The sequence below is a fragment of the Malurus melanocephalus genome, unplaced genomic scaffold (genome assembly GCF_030028575.1).
Source record: "Malurus melanocephalus ecotype Western Australia unplaced genomic scaffold, MMel_1.1 scaffold_669, whole genome shotgun sequence".
Taxonomy (NCBI): domain Eukaryota; kingdom Metazoa; phylum Chordata; class Aves; order Passeriformes; family Maluridae; genus Malurus; species Malurus melanocephalus.
The window spans coordinates 127,291-139,063 of record NW_026623901.1 but is presented as its reverse complement, the minus strand read 5'-3'; the positions used below and the strand labels follow the sequence as shown (position 1 = coordinate 139,063).

The 11,773-nt window shown below is 64.2% G+C and overlaps 2 protein-coding genes across 3 annotated transcripts; both read right to left on the bottom strand.

The window, feature by feature from the left end:
• Positions 1-844: 844 nt before the first annotated feature.
• Positions 845-3,741, bottom strand: MTFP1 (mitochondrial fission process 1). Of its 2 annotated transcripts, XM_057383915.1 has the most exons (4): positions 3,050-3,741; positions 1,717-1,844; positions 1,421-1,644; positions 845-1,046 (listed from the first exon to the last, which is right to left on the bottom strand). In XM_057383915.1, exons 1-4 carry the CDS (start codon positions 3,099-3,101, stop codon positions 971-973), a joined length of 480 nt encoding a protein of 159 aa, XP_057239898.1. In that variant the 5' UTR covers positions 3,102-3,741; the 3' UTR covers positions 845-970. The 2 variants fall into 2 exon arrangements, with proteins under 2 accessions (XP_057239898.1, XP_057239897.1); XM_057383914.1 differs by having other exon boundaries at positions 1,421-1,844.
• A 76-nt stretch (positions 3,742-3,817) lies between these two features.
• Positions 3,818-8,919, bottom strand: SEC14L2 (SEC14 like lipid binding 2). Its single transcript, XM_057383913.1, has 12 exons — positions 8,811-8,919; positions 6,748-6,823; positions 6,626-6,669; positions 6,432-6,491; positions 6,155-6,343; positions 5,296-5,391; positions 5,081-5,141; positions 4,923-5,006; positions 4,693-4,799; positions 4,477-4,616; positions 4,216-4,385; positions 3,818-4,138 (listed from the first exon to the last, which is right to left on the bottom strand). Exons 1-12 carry the CDS (start codon positions 8,862-8,864, stop codon positions 4,008-4,010), a joined length of 1,212 nt encoding a protein of 403 aa, XP_057239896.1. The 5' UTR covers positions 8,865-8,919; the 3' UTR covers positions 3,818-4,007.
• Positions 8,920-11,773: the final 2,854 nt, after the last annotated feature.

The window sequence follows — 11,773 nt, the reverse complement described above, 5'->3', positions numbered from 1 at the left end:
TGCACCGGGAGACAGTTGGACCTGTGCTGGTGCAGAAGGAGAAGGCGCCATGGTACGAAGGTGAGGGACACCCCAACCCTCTCCCATGTCCTCAAACCCCCCACCCCTTGTGCCAAAGCCCCCTCTGACCCCCAGGCATGTTTTTGCCATCCCCAGRACAGTGCCAGATGCTGAAGAGGTTCCTGCTGGCCGGGCTGGCCCTGGTGGGCAGTGCTGTGGTGGTGATCACCGTGCTGGGGGCACTGCTGGGGCTGGCCCTGACCACCCGGCACCTGGGCAGACCCCAGCGGGGACAGCGGCCACCGAGGCAGACGTGTCCCTTCCAGGCCGAGCTGCAGAGTGTGGTGGGGGCCCTGGCCCTCAGGGAGAGCGGGAAACAGGGTGAGGCGGCACCAGAACCCCTCACTTCCCAATAAATGTGGTTTTGTGTTAGCTAAAGCTTCTCCTGGTGGTAGCGTGTGGATGCCACCAAGAGATGGGGATGTGCCACTACACTGGTGAGCCACATCTCCTCCAGGTTCCTCCAGGTTCCTCCAGGTACCTGAGGATGTGGCTTCCAGGTGTTGTGGCACTGTCCCAGCCTGTGCTGGTGGCTCCTGGCTGGGGGCATTTTGGGTCCCTGGACACCACGGACATGGTGGCAGCTCCTTGGGGACAATCCCCAGGATGACCCATGAGGCTGTGGAGATGTTCCAGGGTGGAGCCAGCAGGGCTGCTCTGGGCAGGTAGAGACCGCTTATCCTAGGGTATGGAGAACCCCCGAGAGGTTGGCACCCACCTGTCGCCTAAGAGAGGACATGGCCTGGCTGTAGTGGCACCTCAGCATCACCCATCAGGAGTCATGTTTGAAATGGTTTATTAGGACCAGTGTGGGCCAGGGTGGCCACTCCGGGGGGCACCAGAGTGTGGAGTCACAGTAGGTGGGTCACAGCAGCATGCCTCAGTTTCCCCAGAGTGCGYGGGGCGGTGCTCAGTGGGACGCTGGGGGCTCTCCGGGTTTCCCATAAAGCTTGCGGAGGCTGGAATCCATCAGGAAATCCACAGTCCTGTGGATGCAGGAGAGGGCATCAGTGGGGTCCCGGGGGGGTCTCTGGGGCATTGGATGTGATGTGGGATGGGTGGGGCTGTCCTTAATATCCCTGAGACAGCAGTGCCACCAAAACCAGGCTTAGCACAGCCTCACCGTGCTAATCCTGGCTCAGCTCCGGATAATCCCCACCCTGGCAGGGACATGTCCTGGTTGGACCCCAGCAAAGCCCCTCTGGAGTGGACACATCCCATCAGCACCCTSTGCTCCCAGCCACAAGCCCATACTGGGACCAGTCTCCAAGGAGGAAACAAACGTGCTCCGTCCCTGTGGGGGTGGGGTGGTGGCACCCGCCTGTCCCCCCGCCCCAGGGGTGTCCCCTGTTCCCATTACCTGTCGATGGGGGTGATGATGAGGGGGATGGCAGCCAGCCCCAGGGCAGTGGTGGTCCAGCGGCGCACGGACAGGGGCCAGCGGGTCAGGGAGCCCAGCAGGGCCAGCGAGGCAGCGCAGAGCCGGTTGATGGTGAAGCCGGGGATGGCCACCGAGGCCAGGCTCTGCCACACGAAGGTGTCCACCACGGCCACCCCCACCCGCATGGGGTCCTGTGCATGGACCTGGGGGGACGTGGGGGTCAGCAGAAGGTGAGGAGGGAGCGGCCAGGGAGGTGAGGAGGGGGTGGCACTCACAGTGGCGGCTTTGCGACCCTTGTCGATGGCGTCGGCGGTCACGTAGGCGGTGGCCACGCCGTAGCTGGCCCACACCACCGGCACTGGCACCAGCGGGCGGAAGGACTCGCCCACCTCGTTGGCGTAACCTGGGGGGACGGCAGGGTCAGGCACCGGCTGTGTCACCCTCCCAGGCTGTCACAGTGTCACTGGATGGATCCTGCATGGGGGATGTTCAGAGCACCCAGGTGTTTTTGGACCCACTTGGGCTGGGGGTGACCGGAGCCAGTACTGGTGTCTGTGACTGGTGCCCAGTGCTAGTGACCGTGCCCACTTCTGGTATTGGTATCTATGACCAGTGCCCCTAACTGGTCCTGGTACCCCGTGAAGGTGCTGGTGGATGGTGCCACCACCCAGAACAAGTGCTGGTGACAGTGACAGGTCCCTGATGYTGATGTGCAGTGCTGTCACCCTGTGTGCTGTGCAGTGCTCGTGCTCAGTGCTGTTACCTGGTACCAGAGCCCTGTATCAGTGCCCGGTGCAGTGACCGGTGCCCGGTGCTTCGTGCCCAGTATCACAGACACAGTGTGCTGTGGTACCAGTGCTGGGTGTCAGTGGCAGTTCCGGGTGCTGGTGCCCAGGGCAGTGCAGTGTGTGGTGTTGGTGCCCAGCTCTGGGTGTCAGTGCCCAGGGCAGTGCAGTGCCTGGTGCGTGGTGTTGGTGCCCAGTTCTGGGTGTCGGTGCCCAGGGCAGTGCAGTGCCTGGTGCATGGTGTTGGTGCCCCAGTACCCGACGCAGTGTCTGGTGTCAGTGCCCGGTACCCAGGGTGGTGCCTGACGTCGGTACCCAGTACCAGTGTCCGGTGCTGTGCCCAGCGCCTGACATCGCTGCCCAGTTCCTGGGGTCAGTACCCGTTGTCAATACCCAGTTCCCGGTGCCGGTTCCCTGTGATGGGGGCCATGCCCGGTATCACTGTGCCCTGTTTGTGCTGCCGGTCCCCGATGGCAGTGCCCCGTACCCAGTGTCAGTGCCCGCTGTTCGTGCTGCCGGTACCCGATATCCGTGCCCAATGTCCCAGTGCCGGTATTTGATGTCAGTGCCCAATGTCAATGCCCGGTTCCCGGTGCCTGTACCCAGTGTTTGTGCCCGGTGCTGGTACCCGGTACCGGATGACAGTGCCCRTTTCCCGGCAGCCGGTGTCAGCGCTCTGCACCCAATGTCAGAGCCCACTTCCCGGTGTCAGCGCTCAATGTCAGTGCCCGTTCCCGGGGTCAGTACCCGGTTCCCGGGGTCAGTGCCGGTTCCCGGGGTTCATGCTCAGTGTCGGTGCCCGGTGCCGGTTCCCGGTGCTCACCCAGGTATCGGACCCACGTGTCCCGGTACAGGTCGGGCTCCCGCTGCCCCATGGCGCGCGCCACCGCTCCCGCCGCATGCCCCGCCCCGACCTACGTCACCAAACCCCGCCCCTCCCGGTTGAATTTGCATATCCCCGCCCACCACTCTACGTCACCAACCCAGCCCATCTGGGTCGCGGATGGCGCTGGGGGCGGGGCCTGGCTGCGCACGTGACCCCGCGGCCTTGCGTCACCGGCGGTCACGTGGGCAGTTGTGGGGCTGAGGGAGCAATTGTGGGGCTGGGGGTGCAGTTGTGGGGCTGAGGGGCAGTTATGGGTCTGGAGGAGCAGCTGGGGTGCTTATGGGACTAGGGGGCAGTTCTGGGGCTGGGGGGAACAGCAGGAGCAGTTCTGGGGCTGGGCGTGCAGTTGTGGGGCTGGGAGAGAAATGATGGTGCTGGGGGGAAGGTCACGGGTCTGGAGGGGCGGGTGGGAGGCTGAGGGGGCACTTAGGGAACTGGGGGGAAATTGTGAGACTGAGGGGGCACTTATGTGCCTGGGGGCAGCTGAGGAGGTTATGGGAACTAGAGGACASTTATGGGGCTGAGGGGGCAGCAGGGGCAGTTATGGAGCGGGTGGGTGATTGTGGGACTGGGAGGCGCAGTTATGAGAATGAGGGGGGCATTAGGGGGCTKTGGGCAGTTCAGGGGCTGGGGGCAGCTGGGCTGGTTTTAGGGTTGAGGAGAGCAGCAGGGGCATTTCTGGGTCACAAACCGGAGCAGACCCCGCTCAGTCCATCCCTTTACTCCCCAGCCCAGGCAGCAGCAGCGGTGGGTGTGGAACCCACATAAGGCACAGGTTTTGGGGGGGGAGCTGTGGGAGCTCGGCCCCATCCGGCCCCGCTCGGSCCCCGCCTCAGTCCGTCAGCTCCATCCTCCTGCGGGGCCATCCTGGGGGCGCGGCGCAGCCCGGGARAGCTCAGGAGCTGTGGTTGGGGGACTCCCCCTGGATCTGCTGGGCAGAGGCGGTGTCGGGAAGCAGCACCTCCACGCTGTAGCTCACCTTCTTGGAGTGGAGGAAGCTGTAGGTGTTGTCGAAGCGCAGGACATCTGCGGGGGACAGGAGTGTCAGGGACACGGGGGTGGCGGGGACACGGGGGACAGCCCGGGGAAGGCTCGGCACTCACAGATGCCGGGCGTGGAGCAGGTGAGGGAGCCGTCCTCGGGCACCATGTGTGCGTTGTAGCGCTGGTTGGGGAACACCTCGGTCATGTCGCCTGCCCGCTGCCGCTCYCCCACCTTGGTCTTGAGGTACACCCCGAAGCCGATGTCAGCGCCCTCGGAGCGGAACTGCCACCTGCGGGGCGGAGGGATGGTGCTGCGGTGGGGCGGGGACACCGCGGTGTCGGCCACCCGCCCGGTCCCCGCGGTGCGGAGCCGCCGCTCACCTGAGCACGCAGCCCGGGAAGAGGATCTCGTACTCGACCTGGTGCGACGAGCCCCGGTTGACCACGACCGAGTGCTCGTACTGCTGCGCCAGCTGGTCCCGCACGTAGTAGTGCTGGGGCACATCCCCGCCATAGTTAATCTGGAGGGGATAGAGGGTGTAGGTGTGGGGGGAACTGCCCAGCAGCCCCAAAAAACCCAGCGGGGGCTCCTCCTACCTTGCTGGGGCACTTGGGGTTGCCATCGGGATCCGTCAGCGTCCCCCCGTACTCCACGGGAATCTCYGCGGGGTCGATGTACTTCTGCAGGACCTCCTTCCAGTTGGCTGGGGGGAGGATAGCAGGTTTGGGGGGCTGTGGGTTGGGGTGTCCCCCACCCTGAGTAGGGTGACAGCAGGGGGGGACGCATCACCCCCGTTTGGGACACCACGGGGAGGGTCAGGACTCACATCCCAGCACCACGACCTTCTTGCGCGTGTCCTCGCTCAGGAAGTGCTTGACCAGGTTGTAGGCCACGGGGAAGAGCTTGGGGGCTGGGGGCAGTGGGGGGCGTTAGGGGGGTGTCAGCACCCAGATAAGGGGAGCRGGACCCTGGGGCTGAACTCACCCTTCACGATGAAGAGGCGCTTGAGGGACTCRGGGTAATTCTCCTCAAACATGGACAGGAGCTGCAGGACAGGGGAGCTCAGGTCACCCATCCCGTGCACCCACAAGGACCCCACGCCAGAACACTGTGGGGTGCTGGATCTGCTCCTGCACCATCCCCAGGATCAACCCCAATCCCTGTGGTCCAGCAGGAAGGGGGTGGGCAGGAGCCCTCACCTCCCCATACGTGTCCACAGCCGGCTTCCAGAGGTGCTTCAGGCCCAGGCCCTCACAGTCGTACACCATCATCACCATCTCAACCTTCTTGCCCAGCTGGGAGAGGAGGATGAGGGGRATCAGGCAGGACCCATGGGGCAGTCCAGGGATGGGGTGGTCSCCCCAGCCAGAGCCTCCTCCCAAGGGTTAGTGTGGGGAGAAGGGGCATCACAGAAGCTGGGACAGGGGCTGAGGGACAGTGGGGACAGTGGACTGGTAGGGATATGGACAGGGCGCAGACTTGTGGGGTGGGGGGATGAGCCAGAGATGGATGTATGGGATTGACAAGGACACCGTCTGTAGTGGGGTGGACAGGACATGGAATTGTGGGGCTGAGGGGGGCGGACTGGACATGGACCTATAGGGCTGGCCAGTGAGGACAGTGGCTGGTGAGAAGGACCAGAGATGGACATGTGGGGCTGGGGAAGACATTGAGTGGTGGGAATGGACAGCAGATGGGACCTATAGGATTTATAGAGCTGTTGAGGACATCGGCTGGTAGGGATGGTCCAGRGCTGGACACATAGGGCTGGGGAGAAGATTGAGTTGTGGGAATAGACAGGGCATGAGCTTATGGGGCTGGGAGGGACATGGACTGAGGAGAATGGACAGGACAAGRACCTGTAGGGCTAGGGAGGATGATGACTGGTAGGGGTGGGTGACAGGATGACAGGAAGGTGCTGGGGCACAGGACTGGAGGATTTGAGGTCCCCTTGGGGAGGGACCAAGCAGCCCAGACCCCAGATATGGACACATGGGGCTGGCAGGGCTGTGGTCCCACGGGGCTGGTGGGGCCAGCRGGATGTGGGCAGGTCCCCACCTTTTCAGTCTGCTTGTCACACTCATGCCGGAGCATCTCGCAGTCCCTGAACTTGTTCTTGAGCAGGTCCTGCTTGGAGGCCGAGAAGAGCAGCCCCTTGGCGTCCAGCGGCCCGATGATGTCGTACCACACCGGGCTGCCCTCGCGGTCGTAGCCGCACATCCCGCCGGACATGTACTTCCGGATCACCTGCGGGAGCACGGYGGGCTCAGGGCACCTTGTGCACGCCCGGGGAGCTTAGGGGGACACAGGGGGACAGTCCCCTCTGGGGACACACCTCAGGCGGCTCCCAGGCCATGATGTTGTCGGCGTCCATGTACTTGCGGACCTCGAGGTGCTGCASAGGGGCAGAGCGGGCAGGGTGAGATTTGGGATGAGGTGAACCCCACGGGCAGGTCACCTTTGTTTGAGCCAGTGGCCCAGGGCACTGTCCCACAGCAGGGTCCCCCCCAAAGCGAGTGCCCCTCTCACCTTGCGGAGCATCGCCTCGGCYTTGGGCAGATCGAAGGCGCGTGCTGCAAGAGAGCAGAGAGCTCAGCCCCCGCCAGCCCCCGAGGATCCCACCCAGCAGGGCTGTCCCCAAATGGGGTTACCTCGGAGCCATTTCAGCAGGAAATAGTCGTCCTGGGCAGGCAGGGAGGGCAGCACATCCTTTAGCTTCTCCCGGAACTGCAGGAACRAGAGGGACAGTTGGTGAAGGGATCCCTGATTCCTCTCCAGAAACCTCAAGGCTGGAGCTTTGTCCCTTCCTTGTTCCCCCAGAAACATCCCAGCCAGGACTGGGACATTCCCAGGGAGAAGGGTCACTCTGTGCCCTGTCCCTGCCCCATGTGCAGCCTGGATCAGTGGTCACCTGGCAGGGGACTGTCCCGAGGCTGGCTGCCATGCTCTGGGTGTACCCAAGCACAAGGTGTGCCCAAGCCCTTGCACAAGATGTGAGTGGGGGCTGTCACCACTCTGCTTCTCCTGGGAAGTCCCACAGGGACTGGGTGAACCAGTCCCCTCCGGTGGCATCCTCTGAGATGGATGGAGCCGGTCACCGTGTGTCCCCTGCTCCAGTGACACTCCAGTGGGTCACAGTCCCCCAGCAGGGGCAGGACTGGGGGGTTTGAGAAAGTGGAGAGGGACCTGCAGAGAGCAGGCAGACCAGTCCCCCCCAGTGGCATCCTTGGGGTGATGTCACCAGCACATCACTGCGTGTCCCCCTGCTCCTGTGACACCCCAATGGATCACAGCCCCCTAGCATAGGCAGAAGGGTTTTGGGGTGCAGCAGTGGGGGAGTTGGGGTCCCCTCGGGGAGAGACCAAGCAGAGGAGTSCCCACCAGAGGCATCCTTTAGGATGGAGCCGGTTACTGTGTCCCCTGCTCTTTGTGACCCCCCAGTGTGTCACAGTCCCCCAGCACAAGTAGGAGGATGTTGGGGTGCAGGACTGGGAGGTTTGGGGGATCCAGGGTCCGCTGTCCGTGTGGCCCCGCTCGCCCAAACCAGGCTACGGCCCAAATCTCCGTACCAGCCGAGGCCCTCCCCTTAATGAGCCTGATTAGCTTATCTCCTGCTGAATTTAGGGGTAATTAAACCCGGGATTAGCTCCCTCACCCTGGGACAAACCCGGCGGTGGTGGACGAACGGGTTCGGCCGCTCGCCTGCCCGGGGCACGGCTGGCACGGGGCACACTTTGGGCTCTGTGCCCCACGCCTGCCCCTGCCCCCCGTGCCGGCACCCGGCGGGGTCATCGCCCGCCCGTGGAATTTGGCTGGGTCCGAAAGGCAGCGATAAGATAAAGGCACGGGGGTGCCCTCGTGGTTGGGGTGCGCTGAACCCCGATAACGGCTGGCACCCAAACACCAGGGGGTGGCCGAGGTGGCCGGGGTGGGTGACAGTCACCGGGTCCGGGTGTCCCCGCCCCCACAGACCCCGCGGTGGGGGGAGGAAGTTTTCCAAATCCATGGGAACGGTGGGAGAGGGATACGGGGCTCCGCAGTGCCCGGTCTGGTGGGACACCCGGGATGGTCCGTCCCTGGTGGGCAGCACGACGGAGGGCTCAGCTCGGGGGTTTGGGGTCCAGCGTGGGATGGAGGTGACAAAAGACCCTCGTCCCATGGGCCCTGCAGTGAGGCAGGAGTTCCCCAGTCCCGGGGAAGGATGAGGGACCACCAGAACTCACCCGGCACTGTTCTGCCCTGGTGCGCAGTGTCACAATGGGGCTCAGCCCGCGGATTTGGGGTCCAGGATGAGGAGTGGAGGCAGGGGGAGCCACCTGGGGCCGGATTTGGGGGGCGGGGTGGGGGCTGAAGGCGATGGGACCTCCCCGGGGCCGGGAATGGGGGTGAAGGCGGTGGGTTTGAGGTCCGGACCCCCCCGGAGCCCGGAGCGGGGTGATGCCGGTGGGTTTGGAGTTCGGATGGGGGGGTTGGAGGAGGCGGTGGGAGCCCCCGGAGCCCGGGGTCGGGGTGATGCCGGCAGGTTTGGGGGGCCATGGGGGATGCGCAGCCCCTCGGGGCCGGAAGCAGAAGTGCTGCCGTGAGTTTGGGGTGCGGGGTGGGGGTGATGCCGGTCCTGCGGCGGATGCGGGAGCGCATCGGGAAGGCTCAGCCCCGCGCTGGCCCCGGTACCCCCGCAGCCCCCCGGTCTCCCCKATCCCCCGTCCCGGCTCACCTGGGCCAGCACCTCCGCCTGCCGCGGGCTCAGGTCCCCGACGTGGCCGCTCATGGTGCGCTGCGGGCGGCTCTGCCCGGCCCCGGCGGCCGTGAAGGCTCCGAGAACCTCCCCGGGACCGCCCCCGCCCCGCCCGGCCCGGCCCAGTCCGGCCCCCCGCCCACCCCCGTGGCCTTGGACCCTGCCCGACCCCTGCCCGCCCGGTCAGCGCCCGCCGCCGCCCCGGGATCGGGGATGGGGGTGCGCGGGTGATGGGGGCATAGGGGATATGGGGACACAGGGGGCTTGGGGACTGTGGGGCAGTATGGGGGGACTTGGGGGGGTATGGGGTCTATAGGGGATATGGGGGCATGGGGAGGCTTAGGGGGTATGGGGAATAGAGGGGCTACTGCGGRTATGGGGCACAGAGAGTTTGGGGGTATGGGGCTTATGGAGGTTATAGGGCTGTGGGGGMAATAGGGGATGTGTAGGGTATGGGTGCATGGGGAATATGAGGAACAGGGGATATGGGGCACAGGAAGGCAAGGGAGAGATGAGGGTAGGGGGCTCTGGGGGTTATGAAGGGTACAGGAGGTTGGGGCCCTATGACAGTTTGGGGGACACAGTGGGGTAGGAGATGCAGAAGGACATGGGGGTATGGAGGGAAATGGGGGACATGTGGCTATGGGGTGGGAGATGGTGATGTGGGACAGGTGGCAGTAGAAGGGGGCAGTGATGGGGATGGGAGGTGGGGATGGGAGACAGGTGGGAACAGGGATGGAAAGTGGGGCAGGAACAGGGTGAGAGTGCAGGGGGCAGCGAGAGGGGACAGGGATGGGACATGGGGACAGGGGACAGAGGGAGGGCTCAGACTCAAGGGCTGGAAGGCAGGGATTAGGGCTGGGATGCTTTGGGGCTGCTTGTGTCCCATGGAGCTGTGGATGTCCCATGGGTGTCCTACAAAGTCAACCATGGATATCSCAAGGAATTGTAGACATCCCATGGAAGCATCCATGTCCCATGAAACTGTACACATCCCTTGGGGCTATGGGTGTCCCACAGGGCTGGGTGGTCCCACAGATCTGTGGCTGTCCCACAGAACCATCCGTGCCCTGTGGGGCTGTCCCATGTCCCAAGGAGCCATTTATGTGCCACAGAGTCCCTTGGAACTGGGACCCAGAGATGTCCCATGGAGCCACCCACGTTCTGTGTTCCCTGGAGCTGTTTGGGAAGCCATCCACATCCCACAAACCTCAGGATGCTCCASGGAGCCATTCACACCCCACAGGTGTCCCCTCCATGGGGCAGTTTGGGCAGCAGCCACTGCCAGGCCCTGTTTTGGTGTCCCCATGAGCAGGTACAGTCCCACACAGCCATGCTTGCCGTTCCAGGCTGTTGTTTATGGCACGTTCCTGAGCCARCCGTGCTCGGTGCTCGGGGCTGTTGTTCGTGGCACATCCAGACCCGTTGCAATCAGGATATTTCACCGTGTGGTTAAACCTGCTCCGGCTGCGGCCGTGGGAGGAGGGACTGTGCCCATCCTGTCATTAAACCCCACACTTACGACACCAGTGGGGACACTGGGATRTGGGGACACACCCAGACAYRTCCTKTGRCATCCTGCGGCCGTGGGAAATGGGTCCCACGGCCCTGAGTCCTGTCCCCAACGTGGCCCCTGCCCAAAGCAGGTCAGCCTGGGCCYGTGCCGCGGCTAATCCAGCTGGCAAATCCTCCGGCAGCACATGTACCGGGCACACGTGGCCGGAGCAGGGCCGGGATGTGGCCCCCTGGCTTGGGATGTGTCCCCAAGGAGTCAGGATGTGGCACTGGCACCTGCCAGGATACGGGGTGCAGGGGGCGGTTGGGTTTTGGGGTACTCAGGTGTTCGTGTGTGTCCGAGTGTCCCAAGTGTGTCTGTGTCATCCAGGTGTGTTCATGTCACCCAGCTGTGTTCATGTCACCCAGGTGTGTTCATGTCACCCAGGCGTGCCCGTGTCCCCCGGGGTGGGGCGTGTGCCCGTGTCCCTGCCAGTGCCATGGCTGTGGGTGCATAGGTGGGGTGCCYGTGTGTGCAGAGCTGCCAYGTTCCTCTTCCCCCAGRCTKTGTCCCCCAGAGTGTCCCTGTGTCCCCATGTGTCCCTGTATTCTCACATGGGGATGAAATGGATGTGATGTCTATGTCTCCATGCCTGTTCCTGTCCCTGTCACTGTCCTGGTGACAGTTGGGACAGTTGGTTTCCTGGTCCCTGTGTCCATCCCTGTCCCTGTCCCGCTGCTGCTGCCGCCTGGCACTGGTACCTGTCCCGGTCCTTATCCCAACCCTTGTCCCAGTCCCCATCCCAGTCACTGTGTTTATTTTGGCCCTTGTACCGATCCCTGTCCCAATCCCCATCCCGTCCCGTCTATGTTGTTATCCCAACCCTTGTTCCGATCCCTGTCCTGATCCCYATCCCATCCCCTGTCCCTGCYGTTATCCTGACCCTTGTCCTGCTCCCCATCCTATCCCCGGTCTCTGTCATTATCCCAACTCTTGTCCTGAACTCTGTCCTGTTCCCCATCCCAATCCCTGTCCCTGCCGTTATCCTGACCCTTGTCCCAATCGCTGTCCTTGTCCCGTCACCTGTCCGTGTCCTTATCCCGACCCTTGTCCTGATCCCTATCCCATCACCTGTCCGTGTCCTTATCCCGATCCTTATCCCAACCCTTCTCCTGATGCCTAATCCGACCCTTGTCCCGATCCCTGTCCCTTGTCCCTTGTCCCTGTCCCTTGTCCCGTTCCCAGTTGTGCTCTCGGGCGCCCCCTGCGGGCGGTGGGTGGTGCGGGTCCTCCTCTCCGGCAGGGGGCGCTGCGGGGCGCGGGGCGCGCAGCCATGGCGGCGGTGCGGGCGGCTCTGCTCGCCCCGCTGCTGGCGCTCGGCCGGGCCGGCTCGGGGCCCGCCACCCCCGCACGGGTCGAGGTGGCCGTGTCGGGGCCCGGGGCGGCG